General features: G+C 36.5%; 1 protein-coding gene across 1 annotated transcript in view; it reads right to left on the bottom strand.

Moving 5' to 3' along the window:
* Positions 1-1,136: 1,136 nt before the first annotated feature.
* Positions 1,137-19,493, bottom strand: part of LOC129777583 (probable serine/threonine-protein kinase roco5) — a 42,351-nt gene continuing 23,994 nt past the window's right edge. Inside the window, exons 2-3 of the mRNA XM_055783950.1 lie at positions 1,621-2,685; positions 1,137-1,565 (exon numbers count right to left, since the gene is read on the bottom strand). Of these exons, the coding sequence (XP_055639925.1) occupies positions 1,423-1,565; positions 1,621-2,575 (1,098 nt within the window). The 5' untranslated portion in view covers positions 2,576-2,685 and the 3' untranslated portion in view covers positions 1,137-1,422. The remainder of the gene's footprint in view (positions 1,566-1,620; positions 2,686-19,493) is intronic.

Raw genomic sequence — 19,493 nt, forward strand, 5'->3', positions numbered from 1 at the left:
CCAAAAGAAGTAGGGCTTTTGTCTCAGTGACATTCGCTCACTTTTTTTTATCAGTGTGACTTGTTTAGTTTTATTCTTAGTAATCAACGGAGACTTTTGACTCGGGGTCATTTACTCGCTTTTTACAAACTTTTCCAAGCAGAAAAATCATAATTATATTGAAACAAAACGACTTTTACTTCAAATTTTGTCGAATTTCAAGCAGTCTGAATATATTCTCTCTAGAAGACATTAGTTCACTTGCACTTGAGAATTAGAATGATTGTGACATTGTATTTTTATTATTTTGGGCCTAGAATATACAATAGATTAACCCATATCTTTCAAACGATCTCTTTACAAATCGGTGGTTTTCCGGTTACATACTGTTTCGATAATTAGTTTTATGGATATGATTTGAGTTACAATCAAAACTTCGAAGCTGGAATTAACAAATTGAGTTATCACAGTTCCGTTTTTGTGAAAGAAATGGGGCTATTCACTCAATCAACAGTGTATTAAGCCAATTATCATTTCTAGAATCATGAAATTTAGTTCGAAGTTGCGGAATATATTCTTTGTTCACATTTATTAAAATAAACTTCAAAACCGCTTCAATAAACATTGAATAAGCTAAAAAAATAAACTTTGATACTTTATTCAAAAGTAAAATATGATTTTTAGTTAGTATGATGGTGAAGACATTTGAAAACATTTTTCCGTATCATGTGAAGACATTTGAAAAAATCACCTTGCATCCCTGGTTTAGTGGTCAAATTTTTGTCTCCGATCTCAGGTACTCTTCATCTTCTTTGCTTTAAAGAGGCTTCAGACTTTGCAGTTCATTCGCCTTCACTCAGGAATTGAGAACCTTTATTCGTTCTACAGTAATTTAACTCAAGTTGCGCCTGAAGTACCAAATAAATTCACCACTATTTACGAAGCAACTTGTTTTTCAAAGAAATTCACCATTCGAAAACAAGAACGCCCGAAGGTAATGCAACCTGCTCATCAACCCGTTCCCAATCAATCCATCGCATTATTTCAATAATTGTTATGCTCACACTATCTGACTTTCTGAGGTATGCCCTCTTTTATTGCACTCTGTCGGATCACGTTTTACACTCCGTTACATTACAATAAATGCGCTTTCTTCTAACTTCCATATTTTCTACAGGCACGTACGATTATGAAGTAATGTTCATTTATCATATAGAAATGGGAATCTACAACAGTATATGAATAATAAAATAGTTCCGTCTCTGCCAAAATTAGATGCGAACATTAGTGTTAGTCACGTGGGCGGCATTGACGTCTTTTGATTCCATATTCAAGAAAAGACGCTGCGCAATGTCAATAAATATTATCTAATGTTATACCAATTATATCTATCCACAATATTGCAATGGCATTTGAACTGTAACAGTTCTGGCGGTTCCGAGATCATTTCTTCTGGTAACCGTTGTGAGTTATATCGACATCGTAGCTCGATGGGCCAGTATATCGACCGTGGTTGGAAGCTACATCATATGGTTGACCATTGAAGGCTCCGTTCCCATCGTTCTGGTTTTGGTGATGAGGAGATGCTGAAATAAATATTAATTGTTATTCAATAGTTAGAGAATTTTTTTTTCAAACTACCTTGCTCAAGATCAAAAAGCGTCTGTTGGTGCTGTTGCTGACTATCCCCGATGTGGGGGGCAGGAGTGCTACTGATGTAAATCTGACCCTGGGAGTTGGATGGAAGAGCGTAAGGAGGCAACAGACTTAGCGATGGTTTGAACGCGGTTGTTGTTGCTGGTGTTACGGTAGGATGATGATGGTTTACGATAACTGGGCGCCAAGATTGTTGGCCCGGGTGAGCTCCCGAGGCAGTTGTTACAGTAGGGGTTGAGGCGGTTGGTCCAGCAATGGGAACCCCGACAAACGTTGGAGATAAATTAGAGACGGCAACCGTTGGATTGTAAGCCCCCGAAGGAACAACTCCGCTTGGGAGAACATTCGAGAATGATGTGAAGAATGGTCTCTGTGCTAGGATTGGCACTTTAGGTTTTTCTGGCACAGGAACAGCAACAGGAATAAGCGGCTTCTGTGGGTAGGCCGCAAAGTAAGAAGTTTCCTGGGGGTTTCCAAAAGGAACATAGGTAGGCGCTTGTGAAACAGGAACTTCTGCGAACGTGGGGTAAGATTGACCGAATACAGGCGATACAGGTGCTACCGAAGCAATTGGTGGCGAAAAACTCGCAACCGGACGCACAAATCCTGCTGTAGAAACACCAAGAGCTGGTTGGTATGTTGGTATATAACTTGATCCGTATATGGCTGGTATTTTGGGGTAATTTTTGTGGAATGATGTTACAGTTGCACTTCCTGGGAACAGTGCATATCCGGGTGGAAGAACACCTCCATGTCCTTTATGTAATCCAGGAAACTTCGCGTAGGGACTTGGATGATATGGTCGATGGAAACCTACGCCCAGAGGAACGGTATATCCTGCCAAACCATGATAAAGGCCACGTTTTTTCTTATCAGCAGATATGCTCACGAGAACACAACCGAACACTAAACACACTTTCAAATAGTTCACTATTTTCATTGTCTTATCACTGTTGATTTTTATCGAATAAAACTGACTAATCCACACACCATCCGCGAATGTTCGACCGATCGGATACCAACGCAATAATGAGCTACTGAATTTAACATCTGGTCATATTTATAACACGAATATAGACATCAGTTTCATTTTTGAACACCTTCTTCAAAGTAACACCGATTGATTCAGCGTATTATGTAGTAATAAAAACAAATGTATTATTCCCTACTTCTTTCCATTCGATATCAACACCGGCCAGCAGGGCTATTTGTCCAAACCAATCGACAGTATGTTCGATAGTGGATCCCTCATCCCACCCAGCAAATGCGGTTTCCAAACGGAGTGAAAAGTGCTGTGACTATATTTAATATTCCAACATAGTCCACGCGTTAAGTGCTTTCAGTTTTCACTACCCTAAGGGTTCGTGCTTCGGAAGCATAAACCATTTCCCCACATGTCATGTCGCCAAGAGCCCCTCGGTGTCTTTGCCTGAAAGATAACAACCAAAACAACGCGTTCCATCGTGCGCGGTAGACAAAGTATTCAAAACCACGGGATGACGTGTGTCTCCGCGCAAGCCGGGAGAAGCAACAATGGTTCGATTATCGAGTGAAGTAATATGCAAAATTGCAAAAAATAAAATCATGAGGGATGCCCTATTCCACTCAGCCACATACCGAGCTCGCATAGTGTAGTGTAATATGGTAATCCGATACGTCGCTGGTCGTTGTGGCTACATTTCCTGATACCCGCATGACAGGTATCGTTATTTTTTTTTCCATGATTGCAATGATTCTGATCCACTTGCCAATATAATATTGCGATCGCGTGCATCACCGGCTGTCACCCAGATTTTAGCGTCTTTTCATCTGATTTATGCTAGTTATTTGGATTCAGTATGCTGATTGTTCGATTGCATAACGCTGATGAAATTGCACTGATTGGGGATGTTGACGCAGCTGTATTGCGAAGGAAGAAAGGTTTTGCTGAAACTATTTGTTGTTTTTGATATTCAGCCATTTCATGCCAAACCGAGATAGTGGTTCTCAGATTTTCGTGAAAATTGGTACTTTTGTTCCAATTTATTGTAAATTAATTTTGCTTTCGTAATTATTGATTGTATTTGTTTTTTATAGTTTACATTGTTTACATAGACCAAGGACTCTATATATCTTTATATATAAAAGAAGGATTTTCCAACGTACGTGTAAAATATCATCACGGGAGAACGGCTGATCAGATCTGCGTCATCCGTATATTTTGCGAGTTTATCTTCACCCAAATTACAATGATAGATTACTTTGGAAAATATTTGAGGTTATTAGAAAAATTCGAAAAGATTGACTATGCATATCTTCTATACATATATATATAAAATTCTCGTGTCACGATGTTCGTGGTCGAACTCCTCCGAAACGGCTCGACCGATTTTCATGAAGTTATGTACTGAAAACTTGGTAGGCATGAGAATAGGACGTAAACTATATATGAGGGGCTTAGAATGCAAGGGGTGTAAGTGACTTGATCGATTTCTCTTCATCAACTGTTTCTTTAGTTAATAACTCAATTGCAAAAACGTTCCAATTTAAGTTTGCTATAGAATCTGATAGGCGAGGTTCTGACCTATCTTCTACATTGTCAACTACAGCTGGGAATGTATTTGAGGCTAAGCTATGACCAAAAGAGAGAGTCGATGTAGAGAAATCGATCAAATCACTTACACCAGTTAGCACCAAACCACCAGCCACAACATCCAATTCTGGATAAATTCATCAACGCACCCAGTACCAACGAATCAATGCCAGCCAAAACTTTTGCCATCAGTTCCAGAGATACCTGCCGGTACCGAGGAAGACAAATACAAAACATCACCAGCGAGCGACAACACGCGCCACTTGCGTTTCTTCGAAACCATCTGGCGCATTCCAATTCACCATATAACAGGGGAGCAGCAGCAGTCCATAGAGTTAGTTACAATTAGAACTTGTGTAGGATTAAGTGAAGTGTAGAAAGTATTAATAAATATTTTTTTAATGTTTATATAGTAATAAAATCGTAATTGGCGCCCGAATAGGGACATCGCGAGTGTAAAAAGTAGGAAGATTCACCACGTCAGAGTGTTGTGACAATCCGAAAAAATCCAGGATTCTAACCGCTACAAAGCAGCCGTGTGGATAGGCTCCATTAGTAGCATTGCAAACAGGAGAAAGCCGCCACACCGGAAGGAATTTGGGCACTGCGGTGGTTCCCGACCCGAGGAGTCCAACTGTCAGAAGTTTAGGACCAAGCATCAAGACGAGGACCATAACCTCGCGCTTTCACTGGTAGAAGCTGAAAGTAAAGTTTATTTTTATGTGAGTATTATTTTATTATTATTATTATTGAAGTGATAATAAATAAAAATAATTTCAAGAAGTGTTATATATAAAGATATTCATTTTTCTATAGTGATTGAAAATTATTAAAAAAAATAAAAATAGACACACCAAACTATGATGATCCTGAATTGCAGTACATCGATGAGAACGGTTTGCCTGCGGATCCATCACACATAGAAAAACTCCCAGATTTGATCAAGGATATTCCGGAATTTCAAGGAAATTCAGATCAATTACATGTATGGATTAGGGATGTAGATGCCTTAGTCCAAGCATACCAACCAAATTCAACAAGTACGGTTAATCAAAAAAACAAATTTTATGCTATCTGTACAACAATCAGACGTAAAATTAAAGGCGAGGCTAATAACGCCTTAGTAAATTCGGATGTAAACATCAGTTGGCCATTGATTAAAAAAACATTGTTGGAATACTATGGTGAGAAAAGGGATCTTACGACCCTTGACTACCAGTTGATGAACTGTCAGCAAAAAGGTAGGGATTTAGAGACATTTTATGATGAGATTAACAGGTTGTTATCTCTAATTGCAAATCAGATTAAGATGAATTCAGAATACAAACATCCCGAAGCATCAAAGGCGATGATCGGTATGTATAATGTTAAAGCAATTGATGCATTTATACGTGGTCTCGATGGTGACATCGGAAAATTCTTGAAAAACCATGAGCCTAAGACATTAGCAAATGCCTATGCTTACTGTATAACATATCAGAATATAGAATATAGAAAACATCTATTTAAACCAAAATTAGAAATTCCAGGAAATAATAATAGAAATCAATTACCGAACCCAAAAATTCAACCAAGAAAACAATTTTATCCAAACTTTGGTTCACAACATTTGCAATATTATTCCCCACCCCTTCCACCACGAAATCAGTCATTTTTACAAAATTCACCTCAACGATTTCAGCAGCCTCCACCTCAAAGGCAATTACCGTATTCTCCACTACAACAACCTTTTGTACACCAATCTTTACCTCCGAAACCTCATCAGTTACCACAACAAGTTCCAACTCAACGGCATCATCAACCGATTTTCCAAAAACCACATTCGTCACAACAAATGAGGCTACCTTTTCCAAAACCCGTACCAATGGATATAGATCACTCAATACGATCTAAACAAATCAATTATGCTAATAGACCCAAAAATTTCCATATTTCAAATGACGACCCTGATATTGAACAATATACAGAACAATTAGAATATTTAACAGAAGAAAGCTGTCCAGAAGAACAAAACTTCAACAGATATGCATATATGCATACTATAAATTGCCAGAATGAATATGAAGAAAATGAAGAAGAAGCTGAATTGAATATTTTAGGTTAAAATCATCACTACCGTATTTTTTACATTTTGGTAATGGAAAATTAATTAAACCTTTAAAAATTTTAGTTGATACAGGTTCAAATAAAAATTTTATTCATCCCAAATTTTCAAAATTTTCTCATCTTGTTGAAAAACCTTTTTTTGTTTCATCCGTTGGAGGAGACATAAAAATTGAAAAATATTCTAGAGGCAAAATTTTCTCTCCTTATTCTGATGTGAATGTGAAATTTTTCCATATGGAAGCTTTGAAAACATTTGATGCAATAATTGGCCACGATACTCTCAAAGAAGTTCAAGCTGTTATTGACACACCCAACGAACAATTAATTATCAATTCAAAATATGTGATTCCACTTTTGCAACACAAAATGCAAGCAATAAACAAGATACAAATTCGTGATGAACACTTAGATCATCATGAAAAAGAAAAAATGTATGAACTATTAGAACAATATCAAGATTTGTTTCAACCACCGAATGAAAAATTAACATATACAACTAAGATAAAAGCTGATATCAGAACTACTGAAAATACTCCTATCTACTCAAAATCCTATCCTTATCCACAATCATTAAAGAATGAAGTTTGTAAACAAATTGATAAAATGTTGCATGATGGTATTATTCGACCATCACGTTCACCTTATAATTCTCCTGTTTGGGTTGTTCCTAAGAAGCTTGACGCTTCAGGACAAAAAAAATCAGATTGGTTATTGATTATCGAAAATTAAATCAAAAAACAGTAAGTGATATCTATCAATTCCGGATACTACTACAATTCTAGCAAACCTTGGAAAAATGAAATAATTTACTACATTAGACCTGGCATCTGGTTTTCATCAGATACCAATGAATGATAAAGATATTGAAAAAACGGCATTTTCAGTGAATAACGGAAAGTATGAATTCGTACGTTTGCCATTTGGACTTAAAAATGCTCCTGCTATTTTCCAACGTGTAATGGATGATGTATTACATGAGCATATTGGTAAAATATGTTATGTCTACATAGACGATATAATCATATTTGGTGAAACTTTAGAAGAGCAGATAGAAAATTTAAAAACTATACTTGAAACACTAAAATGCGCAAATTTTAAGATTCAACCAGATAAATCTGAATGGTTGAAATCTGAAGTAGAATTTCTTGGATTTATTGTATCTCAAAATGGATTAAAACCCAATAAAAAAAAGGTTGAAAGTATTCAAAAATATCCAGAACCTTGTAATCTTAAAGAATTACGAGCATTTCTTGGATTATCCGGATACTATAGAAGATTCATCAAAAATTATGCAAAAATTGCTAAACCATTAACAAAATTCTTAAAAAAAGAAAATGGACAAAAACAAATTTCGAAGAACGAATCCAAAAATTTCCAAATTGTATAAAAAAAAAGCATTTAATTTATTGAATAAAATTTTATCGTCTGAAGATGTTTTAGCATTTCCAAATTTTGAAAAACCATTTTTCTTAACAACCGATGCTTCTAATAAAGCAATTGGTGCTGTGTTATCCCAAAAATTTCACGATGGCGAAAGACCCATTACCTTTATTTCAAAAACTCTTTCCAACACAGAAGAAAATTATGCAACTAATGAGAAAGAGATGCTTGCTATAGTGTGGGCATTGCAAACTCTTAGAAATTTTATTTATGGTAATAAAATAATAATATATACTGACCACCAACCTTTAACTTTTACAATTTCCCCCAAAAATAACAATGCAAAACTCAAAAGATGGAAAGCTTTCATTGAAGAACACGATCATGAAATTTGTTACAAACCAGGCAAATCAAACATTGTGGCAGATGCTTTGTCACGTATCCAAATAAATTCAATGACTGCAACCCAACACTCAGCTAATGATGATGACAATTCCTACATTCCCTCAGTTGAAGTACCAGTAAATGTTTTTAAAAATCAGTTAATATTCAAAATTGGTAATAGATCCAGTTATGGTTTAGTTTTTCCTTTTGAAAATTATAAAAGACATATTTTTATTGAACCAAGATTCACAATAGAATATCTTACAGATAAACTTAAAACTTTTTTGATCCGAAAATAATAAATGGAATTTATACAAGTGAACCAATCATGGCAACGATTCAAGAAATTTACAGAGAAACATTCAATCCCAGATTAATAAAAGCTAGGTTTTCGCAAATTAAAGTTCAAGACTTAGATAATGAAGAAATACAATTGGAAGAAATCAAAAAAGTACATCAATTTGCCCATAGAAATGCTAAAGAAAATTTAGAACAATTATTGAAAAAGTTTTATTTCCCTCGAATGAATAAAATCATTACACAGTTCGTAAAAAATTGTGAAATCTGTAAGACGGAGAAATATCAAAGAAATCCTCAAAAATTTATACCTTTCAAAACACCAATTCCAAAACGACCAGGAGAAATTATACATATTGATATATTTATATATAACCAAGATAATTTATTCCTAACAACGATTGACAAATTTTCTAAATTTATAAAATAAAGAGCAATTGAATCCAAATCACTTTTAGATGTAGAAGAAGCTCTTTTTGACCTAATTCACGAATGGAATATACCGAAAATTATAGTAATGGACAATGAAAGCTCCTTCAGTTCAAATGTAGTTGAACAACGTTTGAAAAATTTGGGAATAGAGATTTATAAAACCCCAATTAACAGATCTGAGACTAACGGTCAGATAGAAAGAAGCCACTCTACTATTAGGGAAATAGCTAGATGTATAAAAAAGGAAACCCCAGACATAAATGTTTCACAATTGATTCGATCTACTGTTTATAAATATAATAATACTATTCATAGGTTTATCAAAAACACTCCTCATAATGTTTATATAGGAGAAACAAATCAAAATTTAAGTATAGAAGAAATAAACAGATGAAAAACTCAAAGTCGTGAAAAAATAATAAATTTATATTCAAGAAAAAATGAACAAATTGAAGATAATAATTACGAAATGCGTTGGGATGTATGCCCTCAACGCATACCATGAGTCTCGAGGTTTTGGCAGGCGTACTCCCACTAAAAGATCGCTTCAATTTATTATCTCTTCGGTTCCTCATCCGGTGTAAGGTTATGAACCCATTGGTGATCGGAAATTTTGAGCAGCTTATCGAGCTAAATTTTCATTCAGGATTCATGAGCTCATATCATGAATTCATCTCCATGCAGGTTGATCCTTCTTCGTATACTCCCAACCGTGTTTGTTTTCCTGACTACATCAATTCCTCTGTACATTTTGATCTGTTCATGAAGGAGAAAATCCATGGAATTCCAGATTATCATCGATCGGGGATCGTTCCTACGATCTTCAATGCAAAGTATGGGCGTGTCAATTGTGATAATATGTACTTTACTGATGGGTCCTCTATGAATGAGTCCACAGGATTTGGAGTGTTCAACGAAATTTTTAGCACCTCCCACAGTCTTCAGAATCCTTGCTCTGTGTATATTGCTGAATTGGCAGCAATACATTGGGCGCTGGACAGCGTCGCCTCACGACCTGTTGAACACTATTACGTTGTAACGGATAGTCTTAGCTCTGTCGAAGCTATCCGTTCAGTGAGGCCGGAAAAGCACTCGCCGTACTTCCTTGAGAGAATACGAGAAAATTTGAGTGCTTTAACCAGACGCTGTTATGTCATTACCTTTGTCTGGGTCCCTTCACATTGCTCAATTCCGGGTAACGAGAGGGCTGACTCATTGGCAAAGGTAGGTGCAATTGAAGGCGATATTTATCAGCGTCAAATCGCTTTCAATGATTTTTATTCTTTAGTCCGTAAAAATACCATCGCTAACTGGCAACGCAAATGGAACGAAGATGAATTGGGCCGGTGGTTTCACTCGATTATCCCTAAGGTTAGCCTCAAACCATGGTTCAAAAGTCTGGACTTGAGTCGGGACTTTATTCGCACCTTCTCCCGACTCATGTCCAATCACTGTTCGTTAGACGCGCTACTCTTTCGTTTTAATCTTGCCGATGGCAATATCTGTGCTTGTGGCCAAGGTTACCACGACATCGAACACGTTGTTTGGTCGTGCGAGGAGTATCTTGTTGCCAGATCGAATTTAGAAAACTCTCTTCGGGCTAGAGGAAGGCAGCCCAATGTGCCGGTGAGAGATGTGTTGGCTCGGTTAGACCTTGATTACATGTCCCAAATATATGTCTTCCTAAAAGCTATCGATCTTCGTATGTGATTGTCCTTATATCCTTATATTCTCCTTTTCCTTTTCCTTCGCGAGAAATCAAATCCCTTCTTACTAACAATAGAATAAGGTGAAATGTAAATACATGTTAGATATAAGATAGGCTTAAGAATTGAGTATGATGAATGTGAGTGCGAATGTGAGTGTGAACATTGTCAACATATCCTTATATCCCATCCTTTTCCTGAAACAAAATGTCACCCTTCTAAACTCGAGCAAGCCGCGAGTAATCGGTTCTCTACTTCATTAACATTAGCATTAATAAAAAATGTTTATATATACTTGTAACTATACAGATAGGAGTTTGGCTCCTTTAAACTTATGTAACTAAGCCTGTAAAAATAAACGATTTAATAAAAAAAAAAAAAGATAATAATTATCCGGCATTTGAGCCGGATAATAAAATGAATTTGAAGAAAAAATAATGATATATGTTACCTTTTTTATTTTTCAGACTTATAATATGCTCTATGCTAATAATTCAAGCCGAAATCCAAATTCATGATTTAAATAGAAACCCGATCGCAATTATACCTTTAGGTAAAGTAAAAATAAAAATAGGACATATAAGAATTATACAACCTATAGATCTTAACCAACTTCATGACATAATTCTCAAATTTGATAATTTGATAAAACAAAATGTATACAATAGTTAGTTATATCGATTGTTAGAAAATAGAAATCATTTATTATATCAAACATATTTGAAAATTGTACCACACAACACATAACAAAGTCGTATGAAACGATGGGACAATGCAGGAAGAATTTTGAAGTGGATTGCTGGAACGCCTGATGCAGATGATTTAAAAATAATCAACAATACTATGAACTCATTAATTGATTACAACAACCAACAAATGTTTGTCAACGAAGCTCTCAACTCCCGTGTAAACCATTTAAGCCAAATCACCAATGAACTATTAGAATTGGATTTCAAATCTAAACAGCAACATATAATCGAAATCAATCTTCTGACGATTCTGTTAAATCTGGACAAAGCACAACATCAACTAGAAATATTAGAAGATGCTATTTTACTTGCAAAAAATGGAATTCCCAGTAGTCAAATCTTGTCTATGAAAGACTACCTAAAAATAAGCAAATTTCTACAAAAGCAAAATATTACTGTAACATCATTCGAAGAATTGCTTACAAAAATCAACACACAGATTGCTATAAATAATACACATGTGATATATTTGATGAAAATACCACAACTTTCAAACGAAGTTTACGATTATGAATATATAAACCCAACGATTCATAATCAAACAAGAATTCATGTTGAATCCAACTATGTCATCTTGGGTTGCCGCCAGCTCGGAACAGTCTCCCATGAAGGAGAAGAAAAGAAATTTACGCCGTCCAACTCGTTTCGAGTCACCTTCGCTGGTTCAGCTCTCCCTGACTACGTGATGGTAGATAAATTGAGGTTAGCCGTGCGACTTTTTATTCCAAAGCCAATGACTTGTCTAAAATGTCCCAAATATATGTATTCCTTAAAGCTATCGATCTTCGTGTGTGATTGTCCTTATACCCTTAGTTTTTCCTTTTCCTTTGTGAGAGGTCGGATCCCTTCTTAAGAGTAAGATGAAATGTAAATATATATTAGATATAAGATAGGTTTAAGAATTGAGTGTGATGAGTGTGATTGAGAGTGTGAGTGTGATCATTGTCAATATATCCTCATATCCCCTCCTTTTCCTGAAGAAAATATGTCACCCTTCTAAACTCGAGTCGACCGCGAGTAATCGGTTTCCTATATTATTAACATTAGAATTAAGGAAAAATGTTTATATACTAGTAACAATACAGTAAGGAGTTCGGCTCCTTTAAACCTATGTAACTGAGCCTGTAAAAATAAACGATTTAAATAAAAAAAAAAAACTATGTCATCAACAACAAATCTCATATCTTCGAAGTATCAAGGAAATGTGAAAAGGATGCTGAATATTTTTTATGTGAACCTGAATCATTAAAAATTGCAAATCTATGTATCAAAAATTTGATTCAACTACGCCATGAAAACTGCACACATGAAAAAGTTTATTCAACAGGAATAATTAAAAGAATCAACGATGCAACAATACTTCTGAATAACGTGAATATAACAATACAGAGCAACTGCAGTCATCTAAACCAATTATTGGAAGGATCATACCTAATCAATTTCGCCCAATGTGAAATTTATCTCGGACACAACCAATATACAAATATGATCATGGAGTGCCCAAAGAAATTATTTAGACCAACAACTGGAATATTAGCATATGAAGACGACATTATTGATATCCCACCACCTGAATATTTAGCAAATTTGACATTGAAGCATAGATCAATGATAAATCATGTATACTTGCAGAACAATTCACTCAAATGGAAACTTCACCTTTATGGAACTTCACCTTTATGGAACTATCAGTTTTTCAACATTGTTCTTGATAGCAATTATAATTACTATCTACTTCATCTATATAAGAAAGCAATCTCGAAATACTAATATCGAAATTAGTTTACATGAGCAAGAAAAAGCATCAGCACCTGAAGAAAATCAACTTAACAAATCATTATATCCCGACATTTCTGAAGAAAGAATGCAACAAATTAATATTTTTTTTAAAAAGGCCGACTGCGGATCGACCTATTTGACTTTGAGGGCAAAGTCATTTAAACGGGGGAGAGTTAGCACCAAACCACCAGCCACAACATCCAATTCTGGATAAATTCATCAACGCACCCAGTACCAACGAATCAATGCCAGCCAAAACATTTGCCATCAGTTCCAGAGATACCTGCCGGTACCGAGGAAGACAAAAACAAAACATCACCAGCGAGCGACAACACGCGCCACTTGCGTTTCTTCGAAACCATCTGGCGCATTCCAATTCACCATATAAAAGGGGAGCAGCAGCAGTCCATAGAGTTAGTTACAATTAGAACTTGTGTAGTAGCAATTAGAACTTGTGTAGGATTAAGTGAAGTGTAGAAAGTATTAATAAATATTTTTTTAATGTTTATATAGTAATAAAATCGTAATTCACCCCTTTCATTCTAAGCCCCTCATGTGATACCGCTAGGGTACCGAAAACCATATGTTTTATACCGATTAGGGTGGTCCTATGCAAAAAAAAATCTAAATAATTTTTATTTCTTTTTTTTATAAATTTGGCATAAAAGTACATATAACCTCAAAGGTTTACCTCCGTTTCCTATTCTTAATCGCGATTTTAGTATTTTGGTATAAATAATATCCAAATAATCGATCCGTAGATTGTTTTTCAAAGAGAACGAATGTCATCCGACCTTGAAACGCAATGCGTATAGACGTCATTGAGCTTCGTGTTCCATTTCTGTGAAGCGTAAATTGTTATGAATTTTCGAGTAAAATAAACACGCTTTTGGAACAAAAATTCTAAATGAACTATGAGTCTATTGTGTGTTCTGTGTAACAGAATAACACATTGTTTACAGGTAGGGAAAATATCGGACGAAAATAGTCTCTGATAATTATTTTATATTCTGGATAATATTTTGGCTGAAATGCAAGGAGATTTATAGAAAAATAGTTGAGTTAGGGTCAAGGCTATGTCTACGAAGTATTCAAACAACATCGAATAAACATTTTCATTCAAATTTCAACAATTTAAATTGCTTTCGGGTCTGCTAACGACGAAATATGGGTGATTGTTCGATATTGTTACCACAAACATAGCCTTTTTTTATAGCCTTGCATGGCAGATGGAAACTGTACAATGCATTTTCTTAAAGATTTCACCAACGACAAAATTAACAACGCAGGCATTGACATGGAAAACCGTTCAGTAGTGCCATATTCGCCTCAGCTGAGCAAAACATTCGATGAAGAGCAACAAAGTTAGTGGAGGCGATCTGGCGTAGTGGTAACATCCATACCTCTCACGCAGAGATCACGAGTTCAATTCTCACTCCCGACATTCTTCCCAAAATGGAAGTAAAAAGTGACGAACCAGCCGAAATGTGTTGAAAATCACTATAATAAAGAAAAAAAAAAAAAAAAAGCAACAAAGTTGCAACAACGAAATTTATTCCTTTTTTCAATTTACATTTAACGTTCAAGAGAACAAACATGTCAGATTGGTGAATGAAATACATCGGGAATGGAATAATGTTTTGTGTTTTTTTGTTAAATTTCTGTCATCGATTTGGCGCTCTATACCTCGGTATGTCAAACACAAGTATGAAAGAAAGAGTAACGAACGTTTCAATTATGTGTAGATCTTTAAAATATTTAAACACACTTACAATACATTAGTTATTTTTTATTTTACAATCAACATATTCACTAGAAATAATTTTTATGGCAGAACAACGTTTGCCGGGTCATCTAGTTTTTTATATTTTCTTTTGAAAGCTGAGTGTTTTTTACATAACATACACAAAAATCGAAGAGGTGTTTTTTTTTGTTTTTCAAAATGAACATAGTTTCAGTCTTCGTTCAATGTTCCCCTGCGACTAGAATACATTTTTTCGCAGAGTGATATTTTTTTAAAGAACATTTGATTGAATTTGACTTCAAGTTGATATATCGATCATCTCAATCTAGAGACGAATGAACTGAAAAGTTTAAAGCCTCTCAAAGCCAAAAGGAAGAAGAAGAAGATCATCCCAATCGGTCCAATAGTTTAGAGCTTAAAAAAGTCATTTTTGGAAAAAAAAAAAAAGGGAAAAATGATTTTTCGTACCACTCTAACATGGAAATGGGCACCCTAATGAAAAAAAGAAAAAGAAAACGATCTGATACAGACTATCTCCAACATCAATAAGAAAATTTCTAGAGGCTCTGTGTACTTTTCTGAGCTCATTTTGTGCAAAATAGAACAAATTGGGGATTTGTCCAGGCGATCAAACGCAGCCCACACCATTATTGAACCTCCTTGGAAGTTTAATGAATGTCACGTTGCAGATTCTCGCCGAATATCTCTCCAATACATCTGACAACTATCAGGACCGTCCAAATTACACTCTGCAAAATTCAATCTGGTACTTTTATGTCGAGGTAGAAGTTTCGGCGTTTTAACTTGATACTGAACGTTAGAATTTTCTTCCAAAATCTGTAAAAGTCTTCCTTTGGTCATTGGGAGTGCCAAGTGGGACTTGCACTCATATTCTGGTCCACAGCCAAACGCGATATTTCCATTATTGCTCTTGAAGACACGGTAGATGGACCAGGTCTTTTAATGACACCATAGGTTTCGGGATCCTTGAGAAAACGAACAATTGTACTCTTATCGCGATTCATTTTCTGAGCTATTGTGCGCATTGACAATCCACATTCCATATAAGCAGCTATTTTCCCTCACTCCTCCAATGACAACACCTTTCCCTTAAGCTTTTCTCGATGGTAATACTGTTAATGGTTCAATTTTCAGTGATAGAAATGTTCTGAAACCTTCTGATCGAATAACAAAAGTTACAAATTCTTTTGTATATCCGAGGCAATTCCGCATGTTGCTGCATAAAAAAAATATTTGGACAAGGACGAGACTGTACATAGAACACCGAGAGAGAACATGCGAGGTAAGGCATGAGAGCATCTTTAAACGCAGGATTAGGAAGTCATTTGAACTGCTTATCAGAAGATCTAAACAACCTAATTGCAATTGCAACCAAGATTCAAGTCACACTAAGGGATGTTCATTTTATGAAACGGAAAACTTTGATTCACGATTGCGTTTGATTGACGATAAAACTTTTAGTCCAAATTTGATGAATCTTCAATCATCGTGATATTGATTTTGTTGACATTGTGCTGACGTTTTGGATTTTGTGTCAAAATAATTTAATTTAGAAAAATGGCACGAATTTGATGATTCAAACGTACTTATCCGAGAGACTATCCTGTAGAAATATTGTGCAACTTGTGAACAAGTCTAAGTCTTCTGTGTACCAGGTTGACAGTAAGTTCTAAGAGTTCCATGCCCTTGAAAATTTGCCAGGATCCAGAACCAGAAGAGGTGCTTCAAATCCATAAATCGAGAAGAAATGTGTGAAGCTTTTGGTGTTCGATAAATTTGACTCTGTACGGAACATTGCTAAAAAAAACTTAAGATTAGCGGCGGAACCGTCCAAAATATCAAACGGAAGAACAACATCAGAACCTACAAGAGACGGAAGACACTGAATAGGACCGCGGAACAGCATAAACGGGCAACGGAGCGATGCTGGAGGTTGGATACGATCCTCAAAAAGCAAAGAAACTGTTGCAATTTCGAAGTCACAATTTCCCTATGCTATTGTTGGCAAGAAAGTACCAGATGGACAAGTTTGGTAAGAAAGTGCAAGAAAGTATTTGTTCTTGTGGAAAAAAAAGTCTGCTATATTTCTCAACAGGAACTATAAACGCTGAAAACTATCGAGGGTAGTGCATTCAAAAAGGTCTTGTAGCCCTGTATCGTCAACACAGAATCCCACCGATGTTCTTGCCAGACATTGCATCCGCTCACTACGCTGCTGCCACCCTCAAACTGCTGAAAAAAACTAGATCAAATTCGTCGAAAAAGCTAATAATCCACCATATTGTTCAGAATTACGTCCGGTTGAACCTTACTGGGCAATTATCAAGAGATACCTTCAGAAGGATGGTAAAGAAGCACAGACAATCGATGAACTCAAGCAAATGTGGTCATCAGCAAGCTGAAATGTTAACCCGGACATTGTAAGGAGACTAATTAGAGGAGTTCGAGGAGAAGCTCACCAGTTTTATTATAAGATGAACTTGGTCAGGTTTTTCATTTTGTATTTTTTGTAAAGTAGAGTAATGCGGGGCAAAGGTGCGCACCTAACTGTTGTCGTCCAATAACTCTTGAAATAAAAGCAAATAAAATTCCGTTTGCTTACCAAATTGTAACTATATATATTACCTTCGAAACGTAGTACAAGCATTTCTCGAGTTGTGTTTGTAATTGGACAAATACCTTTATTAATACAAAAAGACGAATGCGCACCTTTGCCCCATAGTGGGGGCAATGGTGCGCACTTCCTCTTTACCCCGTCCATAAGGTTCTGTACAACGTCAGGTTGTAGTTTTTTTTGAACAGAAATCCATTTTCTCTTGAAGTCCGCCTCCGATTTGACAACTTTTGGGTTCTTCCGGAGGGCCTGCTTCATAATCGCCCAATATTTCTCTATTGGGCGAAGCTCCGGCGCGTTGGGCGGGTTCATTTCCTTTGGCACGAAGGTGACCCCGTTGGCTTCGTACCACTCCAACACGTCCTTTGAATAGTGGCACGAAGCGAGATCCGGCCAGAAGATGGTCGGGCCCTCATGCTGCTTCAATAGTGGTAGTAAGCGCTTCTGTAGGCACTCCTTAAGGTAAACCTGCCCGTTTACCGTGCCGGTCATCACGAAGGGGGCGCTCCGCTTTCCGCAAGAGCAGATCGCTTGCCACACCATGTACTTTTTGGCAAACTTGGATAGTTTCTGCTTGCGAATCTCCTCCGGAACGCTGAATTTGTCCTCTGCGGAGAAGAACAACATGTCCGGCAGCTGACGAAAGTCCGCTTTGATGTAGGTTTCGTTGTCCATTACCAGGCAATGCGGCTTCGTCAGCATTTCGGTGTACAGCTTCCGGGCTCGCGTCTTCCCCACCATGTTTTGCCTTTCGTCGCGGTTAGGAGCCTTCTGAACCTTGTATGTACGCAGGCCCTCCCGCTGCTTGGTCCGCTGGACGAATGAACTTGACAAATTCAGCTTATTGGCGACATCCCGGACCGAACTTCTCGGATCACGTCTAAACTGCTTAACTACGCGCTTGTGATCTTTTTCACTGACGGAGCATCCATTTTTGCCGTTCTTCACCTTCCGGTCGATGGTTAGGTTCTCGAAGTATCGTTTTAGTACTCTGCTGACCGTGGATTGGACGATTCCCAGCATCTTACCGATGTCCCGATGTGACAACTCCGGATTCTCGAAATGAGTGCACAGGGTTAATTCACGACGCTCTTTTTCGTTCGACGACATTTTTCCAAATTTACGAAAAATTGACAGTGAAGCATGGCCAACGTGAACTATACACTCTTATCTGATTATAAGCGAAAGCTGAAGATATAATTCCTAAAAATTAAATTTCTACAGCGTTTTTTCCGTGATGCAATTTGATGTGACACACCCTTTAATGTATCAAACGACTACACTGTTGTCGATTTTTTATGCTCGTTTGCTTCAAAATAACCAATGCGCACCTTTGCCCCGCATTACTCTACTGAAAAAAGCCGTGTACAAAATGAATGAAAAATAATAAAAATATCACCAAAACAAAGTGTACGTTTGATAGAATGAACAGTCCTTATTTAGAATTTCTTGAAACGTTTCCGTTTCAAGAAATTCTAAACCCGACGAGAAATCTTATTATTATTATTAAAACATCTTGCAACTAATCCTCTGGGAATAACAGCTCATCGCGGTCTTCAACACCTGTTGAAGGAACCGAAAGAGACGGAACTGAACTAAACCTTACACGCGAAGTTCACGACATCTTTTGAAATTGTTTCAATTATGTGGCAAATGTAATAAAAGTCAATATCGCGTAAATAATACCATTGCTAACTAAATCAACTGTTGTGTGAAAACATTTCGAATCGCAATTACGATCCTTACATTTGGTGATCTTCAAACTCTAAGCAGTACCCCCAATTGGCAAGGTTTGCTAGAGTTTATCTTTCAGCTTCTTCTAAAGGGCCATCTATTAGCGACTTGATAGTTTTGTGTCTTCGTGTTAACGGACCCTGAAAATATTTTAGTGATCTGTAAATGTCAAAACGTTATTCAAAATCAACATTTTCATCGTGGTAAAGTACACGAACGTACAACGCTTAATAATTATAAAATATTACTACCGAAATTCGGAGTCGATGGTTGCAACTTTGAGAGCTCTTAAACAAATTTTCGGCCGTATTAACCAAGCTCTATCAAACTGACATCAATG

Source organism: Toxorhynchites rutilus, chromosome 3, assembly GCF_029784135.1.
Source record: "Toxorhynchites rutilus septentrionalis strain SRP chromosome 3, ASM2978413v1, whole genome shotgun sequence".
NCBI lineage: Eukaryota > Metazoa > Arthropoda > Insecta > Diptera > Culicidae > Toxorhynchites > Toxorhynchites rutilus.